The 11,700-nt window shown below is 38.0% G+C and overlaps 1 protein-coding gene across 1 annotated transcript in view; it reads left to right on the forward strand.

Moving 5' to 3' along the window:
* The window catches only part of LOC144662521 (uncharacterized), a 183,105-nt gene extending 171,554 nt beyond the window's left edge, over positions 1-11,551 (forward strand). The window contains exons 14-26 of the mRNA XM_078523343.1: positions 222-836; positions 1,739-1,897; positions 2,448-2,469; positions 3,262-3,430; positions 4,148-4,406; positions 4,514-4,624; positions 6,339-6,529; positions 6,996-7,118; positions 7,219-7,289; positions 7,806-7,846; positions 8,495-8,591; positions 9,689-9,788; positions 10,626-11,551. Coding sequence (XP_078379469.1) covers positions 222-836; positions 1,739-1,897; positions 2,448-2,469; positions 3,262-3,430; positions 4,148-4,406; positions 4,514-4,624; positions 6,339-6,529; positions 6,996-7,118; positions 7,219-7,289; positions 7,806-7,846; positions 8,495-8,591; positions 9,689-9,788; positions 10,626-10,694 — 2,027 coding nt within the window. The 3' untranslated portion in view covers positions 10,695-11,551. The remainder of the gene's footprint in view (positions 1-221; positions 837-1,738; positions 1,898-2,447; positions 2,470-3,261; positions 3,431-4,147; positions 4,407-4,513; positions 4,625-6,338; positions 6,530-6,995; positions 7,119-7,218; positions 7,290-7,805; positions 7,847-8,494; positions 8,592-9,688; positions 9,789-10,625) is intronic.
* Positions 11,552-11,700: the final 149 nt, after the last annotated feature.

Consider the following 11,700-nt stretch of genomic DNA (forward strand, 5'->3'; position numbering starts at 1 on the left):
AGAATGAAATTTAATAATCCTACCCTGACTTTTAAAAAACTTACCATTGAGGTTCAGTGACATGCCGATACACGATTACACTAAAAGATGAATCTCATTAAACATGGCAATACCAAATTTTCGATAAGTTTGAATTAATGGCGTGGTAAAAACCTTTCAAAGAGCAACTTTTTAGTACTATTTTTTTAAATTCCTTTGCCTTGAAATGCTTGTTAATTAAGGAGTCCCTACAGCGGCGACAATTGAAGATCTGCCCAGTGAAGTTACAGACGACACGATAACTCTGAAGTGGAGTGAGCCACAAAATAATGGAAGAGAAATCACTCAGTACACTGTGTACCAGAGAATAGTGACTGATGGAAAACCAGGAGAATGGATCAAAATAAAGACAATTACTGATGACTCAGCAAGAGAATTGAAAGTTGAATTGGATAAAGGCAAAGTGTACGAGTTTGGGGTTACTGCTACAAACGTATTTGGTGAAAGTCTCAAAGAAGGCGGAAAGGTCAAGAGAGTCAGAGCGTCAGGGGTCCCAGCAGCTGTGGAAATGGATGACATACCTAGTGAAGTAACGGACAGTACTATTACACTTAAATGGAAAGAACCACAAAGCTATGGAAGAGAAATCTTAGAGTACACTGTGTACCTAAGAAAAGTGACTAATGGAAGACTAAGAGAATGGACCAAAATAAAGACAATTACAGATACCTCAGTTAGAGAATTGAAAGTTGAGCTGGAGAGAGGCAAGGAGTATGAATTTGTGGTTACTGCAACAAACGTGCATGGTGAAAGTGAAATAGAGGAAAGTAAAATCAAGAGGGTCAAGGTGAAACGAGGTATGTTCCTCATTAATGGGGGTAACTTTGTTACGATTTGCAGTCATGTGCCATTAAAAGCTGATATGATGAATGGCAATGTATCTTAAACATATACTTGTACCTTCTTGACGTACTTAAATGCATAGAAATGTATGTGATGGTTTTGACCGTGCAATAAAAAATTGCCAATAGGCCTGCGAAAACTTTGACAGTATTTTTTTTTTTCAAAATATGACAAATGGAATACGAAATGGGAGGATAAATGAACTAAATCTAAACTTAAAACTCGGAGTGACAGAGTTGGATTGAAAAAAAAAACATATTTTTTAGCAAAGAACCGATATTAAAAAATTCATTCTTTTTTTATCTTTAACTATTTGCGTGACATTGCATATTTTATTATGTTAATCTTAAGCGAACTTTTTCTGACAGTTTATTCTCTAAATGTCCAATCAGACTCAATCCGAGCCAAACTATTTGCGTGACATTGCATATTTTATTATGTTAATCTTAAGCGAACTTTTTCTGACAGTTTATTCTTTTCATTTTTGAACTTGAAAATGGTGTCATGACGACTTCGAAACGTCGTTCGTTATTATCGTTTATTTTTACTTGCCTATGTATATCAAAACCCTTGCTCATATCTTTAACTGATTTTGCTTTAAATTTTCACTTTAGGATAGTTAAGTAATAAAATACTCTTTCATTAAAATACTTTTTTATTAAACCGCTTTTCCTATGCCTGTCATATAACCAGAACTAAATTAATCATTGTAGCTAACTAACACCATGTGAATTATTATGCAATCGGTTCCAAGTTTAAGTTGCACCAATCACAGTGTTTACGTACTCAGCGACGAAACTTACTTCGCTGACCTGAATTTAATCAGTTATTTGCTGTATATTCTTGTGTGGCTTAGAACCAGAAGGTGGTAGTGGTATCCAATCTGGTGGTGCTAGTGAGGATAACGGAAAGGGCGCTGCTATATACGCCGGAGCTGCTGCAGCTGTTGTTGTGCTTATTGTTGGTGTTGCTGTAATAATTATTCTTTGGAGACGAAGAAAGCCTTCAAGTCATGGTAATGATTAAATGTTTTCTCATTACTTTACGATACATGCTAACAGTAATGTTATAACAGTTGAGAAGTTTTGCCAGTATAGTTAACATGGAAAGTTAGAGACTTCTCTCCCGTGGCATCCAGCCATGTCAATTCTAGCGCCTTATTTCTAGTTTGGAAATAAGGCTTATCTCATCAGTGAGGTGTGAAAAGGTGTTAAGTGCTGTGTATGAATCATTAAACCCATCTGGTTTTCATGCAGGTCCACTATCCTGGTCAAATTGGAATTTCTGAAATGTTGTTTTTGTGGGTGGTAGAAATCCGGAGAACCCCGAAAAAAAAAGGGGAAAAAAAGGCGAGAAACAACAACAAACTTAACCCACATATGGAACCTGGCCGGAATCCACATTAGTGGGAGGCTCACCATTGCGCCATCCCCACTCTCCAGCAACCTTTAGAAATCGAAAAGCATCTGTCTAACTAGTAAAACATTTAATTATTTTGCTATAATATATGTTATACCCGGTTACCTTAGCAGTAGCTGATCTTGTGTTTTTGCTATCTTTTCCAGACGCAACTTCTACGGACGAGCTGTAAGTACTGAAATTAAATAACTTAACTGATATTGCTTTGCCAACGCAGTAAAGGTTTTAGATTTGTTTCCATGGAATTTTTTAGGCGTAAGTACTGAATTTAATTTTATTCTACACTTGGACTTTTACTTTTTGAGGCATATTTTTCTACGTAATGGTGGTGCTCCAGCTGACATCAGCAGGGCTCATTAGCACCTCGTGGATCTATTATCTTCATCTTCAACTGACTCATAGCGACTGACTTAAATAAAAACTTTTGAGCAACAACTGTAAGGATTTGGCAAAAACCAGGGGCACTCAACAATTTTACTATAGGTGTCGGAACACCGTTTTTATGTTTAAAGGTGTCCTTTTTGTACGATGTAAAGTCTTATTTTTAAACGTTGAGAAAAGCGTGTATTTTCGGATACGCTTGGACACGAAATATTATTAACCGAATTTAAGAGCCATTGTTGCCTTCTCGAAAATCGCAGCTGCTCTTTTTTCGTACCCAAAACGACATTTTTCTCTCTCCGAAAACAACAGACATACATTACTTTTCCCATGTTACGAAAGTTTGAGCTAAAAAAGTCCCCAGTTTTTCATCGCACTTTAATCCGAAAATCGTAGGCGATAATAAATTAAACGGTCTGTTGAGTGCCCCTGGAAAACACAGCGTAATCCTATATGTTCAAATATGTTCAAATGTGAAATTCCTTTCGATCGATGATGTGCTCCCCTCCCACCTCAGAAAAAGGCCTTGAAATTTTGCGGTACTCAAGAGGATTCAATGTTCACTATAATCTCTTTTAGTGGCGGCGTGTATTCTAATGTATTAGTGGATGGACATCAATCTCTTAGCAGAGAGGCTGCTCAGAGTCTGCAAGCTTCGGGTCCAGCGGCCGAGCCTACTTATGCAAATGTGGAACGATCAAAAAAGAAGAGGAAGGGCAGAAAACCACGAACTGACAAATATGGACAGGTATACGTAGGCGTAGTCAAAACGATAAGTGAATATTATAACAAAATAAATGCCCTTATGTACTCTCTTCATTACTATGGTTTGTTCTAGCGATGACATTTTACAACCTTTAATGATATTAATGATAATGATAATGCATTTTTATAGCGCATTTTCCATGGTATATGTTCAAATGCGCTTTACACGTACTGTTATTTACTACAACACAAAGGCCAGACCACAATACCGGGAACTTCGTGCCCTACTCTTTGCGAAAAGTGCGGTGGGTTCTTTAACGTCCCCTGCTATAAGACTGAAGATACAGGAGACGGGACCTACGATTTATCGTCCTTTTCCGAGAAGGCTAGAGTGTCTAACCATTTGCAGATGTCATTACAAAGGCAGCACATTCTCCTCAGTTATTTTAAGACCCTGAGTGTTGGTCCGGTCTGGGAATTGAACCCGAGACCTCCCGCACGGTGGTCCGGCGCTCTACCAACTGAGCTAACCGGTCGGTGGTTTAATGCAGTGTGGCCATTTCCATCTCAAGTATCAGGCGCCTGCTCAAGAATGACTGAATGAACAAAATGATTCATATGACCCAGTGCGCCTTTCGCAAAACCCTGCAACGTGACTTTGTCCATCATGAAATTGGCGATAGAACGTCATGGATGTCAATGAAATAAAGTGACATAGTCCGTGATCTAACGTTTCCAATTTGTGGTTATTCCTCACTAGAATGCTCAAGCTAGCCCTGCAGAACCTGACCAGTCCTTCAGCATGGTGCCGTCTGGTGACTCCATGATCTACACAAATCCGTGCAGCGGAATGTACATGCCCCTTCATCCGTCAGGACGAAGCTGGGAAATTAATCGAGAGCAAGTCAAAGTAATTAAAGTTATTGGTAAAGGAGCCTTTTCTCAAGTTGCCAAGGCAACAGCGTGGGATATTCATGGTAACGGGGGACACACAATTGTTGCTGCTAAAATGCTGAAAGGTGTGATCAATGTTATTATTATTACAATCATTATTATTAACACAATCATCTTCATTAACGTTATCATTATCACCATTGTTTTTGTCACTGTTATTGTTATTTTGTAGCGAATGCTCCGGAGTCTGATAGAAAGGATCTGCTGTCAGAACTGGAGTTGATGAAGAAACTGAAACCTCATCCTCACGTGATCAAGCTGATGGCATGTATTACTGAGACAGGTAAATACTGATTGAGTAATATAAATACAATATGTAAATACAATGATTTACTGAATATAAATGTAATAATACTTATAAAACTGAATTATAATAAAAAAATATATTCACGTGTGATGGAGATCGCGGCGTTTCGACTACACACTGGTTGTGTGTAAACTTATAAAGCACGCTGCTGTGCTGTGATTGGTTGGTTTTCAACAGCTGTGATTGGTGCATTTCGATCCTCGCTGTTTCTGTGTCCTGTTGTTCCGTCAGCGGTCCGCTGCCGCACAGTTCTCCTGTTGTTGTGTTTTTTAATCGTGGGCTTCCGTGCTTCAGGAATTTCAATTCCATTATCCCTGTTGATATGATTATGACTAGTAGTGTGCAGTCGAAACGTCGCGATCTCCATCACACGTGACTACGTCGTGAGACAAACGAAAAATAATTTATTATTGTACTCTACCACGATGAATAACCACAATTTTTTTACGATAAAAAGACATATGTTACAATAATATAATAATAATCTATCATAGCATAAATATTATAATGATAGAAATAATTATGCAATAGTGAAAACTTAAGTTGATAAAAAACTGAAATCTCTCTCCACGTTATCAGGTTAGTGCGCAACCAGCAATTTTGTGAACGTTTCAGTTGAAGTAATAATAATAATATTTTATTAGGAAGCATTCATTTATAATACAGTGGTTTTCAGAAAGGCCCTTACTAAGATTAAAAATACTAAATAAGTTTATATACGATAAAATAAGATATACCTAGGAATCAAGGACTGTATTAAAAACTAACTTTAAAATTGATAGAAGCTACAATTAAAAAATATAAAAAAAACAATTAACTAAAAACCTACTTAAAACGCTACGGTTATAATTAAAAAAAATACAAACCATGTTCCCGGAAAGACAACCATATTTTTGGAAACATTTTCCATAACTTTTCCTCGTGTTGTCATGGTTCCATGCCGCGCGGAAACACGGAATGTTTCTGCCGTGTAGGAAAAGCAGAGTTGAATGAATGAATGAATGACGGTATTTATATAGCGCATTTCCATATGCTCAATGCGCTATATAAATACCGATGAGTTTGCTTTTTGGAGACATAAAAACGCTGGAATCAATGCTTCTCGTTTGGCAAAACTGGGAAACTTTGGGAAAAAAGGCGCTACGAGTGTTTCTGAAAACTTTTTGCTCATTGTGCAAGGCCTTGTTTCCTGAATCGTTAAATTCTTACAATTTACTGTAGCTCATCACCCCCCCGGGGGGAGGGTACTCCCTATAATGGCCTATACGGGGAGGCTCCGCGCGAAAGGGGTACCTTTTTCAGGCTTCAGGTATATAAAAGGGTAGGGATTTCACAAGTTTAGGTATACGAAAGGGTATGGAAATCTGTCATTTAGGTTTTTGAAAGGGCCTTTAATTAAAATATTTTGAACAGATGCAATTTATGGCTGTAATATTTCAATTTATTAACCGCTACTTGAAAACGACACGAAAAGTCTAAAAAAAAGTCTAAACCATGACTTTTAGGTATATGAAAGGGGTACTTTTTTTCATTTAAAGGTATACGAAAAGGGTACAATTTCTGGCAAAATGGTATATAAAAGGGTAAGGGGTAAGAGCTCGGGGCGGAGCCTCCCCGTACAAAACTATTTTGGGCACCCCCTCCGGGCTCATCACCTTTAGAGTGCTAACGTTTTCGCATTTTACCACAGATCCACTGCTTGTCCTCATTGAGTACGTGCCGTTCGGTGACCTGCTGGGTTACTTGAGGAAGAGTCGAGGACTCAACGACACATACTTTAAAGACCCGGATGTGAAACCGCAAACAACTCTGACTGCAGAACAGTTAATGAAGTTCGCCTGGCAAGTTGCTGATGGAATGTGTTATTTGTCTTCGAGAAAGGTTTGGTTTTTGTTGCTGCCGTTTTTTCTACTTTATTGCTTAGTTTAACTGTTAAGCTCCTACAGTATAAACTAGCTTCTTAGAATTTTAAATTGAACAAGTGGAACATGCAAGTTCTGAAGAGTTCAACCTAGTGGCGGGAGCCCGGGAGAAAAGGGGTGGGTAGCGGGAGGAGAGAGGGCAGAAAACGGAATTCTTAAGATGGCGGGATCCAGAAGAAAACGAGTGAAATTTCGTAGCATTTCATTATATTTCGCAATAGACATGGAACAAACAGGAGAGAACAGCTATGGAAATGGCCGGGAGTAAAAGGTATGGGAACCAAGAGTAAAAGGTACGGGAGGCGGGAGGTTCAGACCCCCCTGTCTCCTCCCCCCCCCCCCCACCCCCCCCCCCCCCTAGCAATAGGTTGTATTCTGTCGTATTGAGGAAATAGAAATACTTAAGAATATGCTTTTCACTACAGATAATCCACCGTGACTTGGCGGCCAGAAATGTTCTTGTTGGTGAAGGCGAGAAGTGTAAGGTGACAGATTTTGGAATGGCGAGGAATGTTCACCAGGATGATATTTACACCAAACGAAGTCGGGTGAGAGTTTTTATGGAATTATAGTGTTGATCCTTTCACGGATTGTGTTAAAATATTTCGCTTTTGCTTTCAATTGCCTCCCTTTTTTTTTCTTAATAAGGGCCGACTGCCAGCCAAGTGGACTGCTTATGAAGCTTTGTTATATGGAACATACACAACACAAAGTGACGTGTAAGTACCTTACGACTCAATAGGTACCTTTTCTGAGTGCAGAGGTCTTTTAAATAAGTTTTAATGTAATTTTCTTAGGTTCTTTATGTATATAGACAAACGTTCTCCCTGGTAGAAGGATCTCCGCACAGAGCCATCCTGGGCGAGAGCTTTTCATAGATTTCTGTACACTGATGAGAAATCGCAAAGTTTGCAGTAAGGAGTACAGTGGCCCTGGGGCTCTTTCTGACTCGCCTACCAGGAACAAATCTGGACATACAGGGCATGTGTGAAACCAGGATGGTTAATGTTTGGCTCGCTTGGCTGGAACAATTTTTCTTCATGTAAACAAGTCCTTATAAAAGAGTGTTTATATAAAAAAGTGAAACATGTTAGGTTATTTTGTAATGCTAAGTAAAATATAGGGGACATTACTAAAATGTTAATGGTTGACTCAAAATAATTAATTAATTAAAATTATTTATATTTGTTCCTTTGTCAATGAAAACTAATATCGTCCAATTCCTTTTATGGCAGTTGGAGCTATGGTGTCCTACTGTATGAGATTCTCACTGTAGGTGAGCTAACCATAATAACCCATATTTCATCAGTTTTAGTCCATCAAATATTTTAGGTTATTTAGGTTTTGGATCAAAACTCAGGGGCACCCGAAGAGAAAATATTACTATAATGGTCAAACCGCAGTTTCTACGTTAAAAGTGTCCGTTCTTTGCAAATTAAAGACTTATTCTTCAACGCTAAGAAAAATGTATCTCTTCGAATACGCTAGCTAAAGTTTCAAACTCCAGAAAAATTCGGGAAGCGAAATATTCTCACTCGATTTTACGAGCCGCTGTTGCCATTTCGAAAATCGTAGCTGGCCTTTTACCTAAAACGACACTTTTATTTCTCCGTAAACAACAGGAATTACTGTTTTCCCATATAACGAAAGTTTGAGATAAAGAAAACTTCAGTTTTTCATCACACTTTCAGAATTATAAATTAACCGAGAATCGTAGACCATTATAGGTCTTTCGAACAGATATTCGCCGAAATGATCTGTTGTTTACTACTAAAAACTGAACGCACAATCACTATTTCATGGATCCAGATGTCATAAGCATGACCTAAAGTCGAGTGGTCTTAATCAAATACTAGAAGAGATTTTCGATCTAGGAATTGTTTTTATGTCATTCATGCTAGGAACATCACTTCATCTCTTCTAGGTGGATCTCCGTACCCGGGCATTAAAGCTCGGGAAATCGCCAGGAAACTTCAAGAAGGATTCAGAATGCCGAAACCAAAACATGTGGATAGCAAACTGTAAATACATACATATATCTTGTTACGCATAGTTTTTGTTAGTGTATAGAGTCGTCACTTCCAGCCAACAGGGCGTATATAGCACCACCTTCTAAAAGCGTTTTGTCCAGTTTGCTAAATTCGATTTCAGTTGATGAGAGACGTTACGATGATGCTTATTTTACGTAAATTCATCATGCTGGAAAAATAGTCTTATGTCTTTAAAAAAAATTGGTTTCGAAGAATATTTTACTTTTCTTAAACAATATTCAACCTATTTTGTTCGAAAACGCTTTTTGTTACATTGCATTGCTTTAAATCTCATTGTTACGTGATTTCGAGTATTACCAGTCTTTGCTTTAGTTAACGGGACTGTGTCAGCCAGATGTTAGCCAAATTTAGGCATGGAAACTGTCATACTCAGACTGTCATACTCAGTGAAATATAAAAATGACCTCTCTTAAAGCAGTGAAGGGCCATTTCAATAACACAGTAAATACAAAAGAAAATTCAGATGGCGAAAATTAAAGTGACGAAGATTGAAACGGATCAGTGCGATATGGGATTTTGAAATATTGTTGGGCTGAACAGTTTTCAAAGGTGATCTCGTTTGCTTGTAACTTTAAAATAGTGTAGCCAGGGCTATGAAAGTGCTACAGAAATTTGCATGTATACACTGTGCAATTTGGAAGAATGATTGCATATTACAAGGGATAAATATTAAGGAAGTATGTAAAGTTCGAGAGGTGCGAAGAGATACGTGGTGGTGGAGTGTACCTGGAACTTTAAATTGCAACGCCCAGGAGACTCATTTGGTTGCAATGAAGCTATGGTTTTGTAATTTAGATCCATAGAAGTAATTTCTTTGGAAACATTGTTTCATAGCGCATATTAGGCAGAACTTAATAAACTTAACTCAGCCGTGACACAGTTCCTTTGTTTTTTTGGTGATTAACTTTGTTGTTGTTGTTGTTATTGTTAAAGTATCAGCAATTCAAATTTGAAGGGACGTGCTTTAAAAAAATCTAGGCGAGCTTAGTCTGGGCGAGCTACGTTATTTTGTTAATTATATTTATTTCTCTATCGTTGTTTCGAATGTCTGTTTATTTTCTTTGTAGATACCAGATTATGTTGAACTGTTGGGAAAAAAATCCAAGTGATCGACCAACGTTTGCCAAACTAAAGGAAACGATGAAAGACATGGAGAGAAACCACAGGGTAAACTCAGTAATGAGAAATGTTTGTAACATGTAATTTATGTTTAGTGTTCAGTGTTCAAACTTGATAAAGTTTATTTTTCCATATTGATTTCAGTTTTTTAAAAATATTTTTACATCTGGGAATACAAGCCTTGAGCTACGATGGTTAGAAATTTTAGACACGATCTTTTTTATTATTATTATTATTATTTTGTATTTCTATTTATGGTAGTTTTATCTTTTGCTTCACTTTAACATTTCATAACATAGCATTTTTGGTAACATTTCAGCACACTAAGGCCCGGGACAACGTCGAACTTCACATAAAACGAACTAAACTGTTCACGCATAAGTTTGACGTTTGACTCAGTTGAGTTCGTCCGATTGAATTAGGATTGACCAATATGTTCTATCTGTCTATTTCAGACGGATAGACCGTGTGAATATCGATTGCGTGACAAACGACGATATTTTCATAAAACGAACCTATTGAATAAATTAATAATTTGTATGGTAATGTATTTTTAGCCTCGATATTCGTTCTTGCTGCTCTGACTTTGGTTCGACCCCGGGGGGGGGGGGGGGGCTCTCTTTTTTTTTTGGGGGGGTTTTTTTTAAAAAAAAAAAATTTGTTTTTTTTTTTGCCCCCCCCCCCCCCCCGGTTCGACGATCGGTTTGACGAATTATGTTTGACGTTTGACCCAATGGTCGAGCTTCACCTTTTTGGGTCGATAAAAATTGCAATTTAGTTCGTCTCATGTGAAGTTCGACGTTTGGCCTGGGCCTAAGTTGTAAGTGGAAAGTTCCCCTCACAAACGACACGTCACTAATTATGTGAAATGTCTTTCTGTTACAGACGTACGTCAACCTCAAACAATATGACAACAGTTTGTATGCCAACGTTGAAGATCTCACAGCCGTATAACTGTATCACCCGCTGACTGTGCAATCAAGAAGTTAATTTTATAAAGACAGCTAAGAACTGTAAAAATCTCTGTTAACCCATCCCTCATTGCCCCCCCCCCCCCCCCCCCCCCACACACACACACACATCCGTCCTGCACCAAACTATAAGTAGGACCCTTAAGCCTGTTTCAGCTAAAACCTCGTTAGGTTGGTTTTCGCAGTTGCCGTTTTCGCAGTTACCATGGTTAGACGTGTTAGGGTGCGTTTCTTTGGGAAAATCAAAAATTGGATCATTGATCTGAGATCACAAGGATGCTTTGCTCCCAGAGAAACGAAGAATCCGAAAATGGATTTTTTTGTCGTGACAACCTTGTAAACACAAGGAAACACATTTCCCACAGAACATAAAATATCAGCACAAATTCAGTTATTTTTGTGGAATTTATCCTAGCTAAAATCTTTTCAACATACAAAATCTTTCACAAAAAACACACGTCGAAGAAGTTCTTAGATCAAGAATACTAAAAATCCAGATAACAAATACAAATACGAATTAAGTATACTTGCTTCCCTCGTTCTCTCCACCCCCCCCCCCCCCCTCCCAAAAAAACACTCAATAACTTGCAGAATTACAATGTAATTTATTACCAAAGATATCAAGAAGAATCTAGTAAACGTCTGATTTCCTTTGTACCTTGGAGAAGTGGTTGTACACTATTGGAAGGGAAATTTTTTTATTCTTTTTATCTACTTAATTGAAGTGTTAGGCAATTAAACTGTAGTGTAGGGAAAATAGTGTGATTGCTGTTATACATATACTGAGATATATTTTTAGAAAAAAGATTCGACCCATTTAGCCACCCAGGCAGCAAAACATTTTCCTTGCTTCTGGCTAATTTTAATAGCCACCTAGTAAACATGACAAGGGACAATGTTTCTGCAACAATGTTTCCTAGTTTAGCCAGGCCTCTAGACGTTCAATAAAGTCCTTGCATTGGTCTCAGACACTTATGGCCCGCCCGAAC

This window comes from Oculina patagonica, chromosome 8, assembly GCF_052425735.1.
Source record: "Oculina patagonica isolate OP01 chromosome 8, crgOcupat, whole genome shotgun sequence".
NCBI lineage: Eukaryota > Metazoa > Cnidaria > Anthozoa > Scleractinia > Oculinidae > Oculina > Oculina patagonica.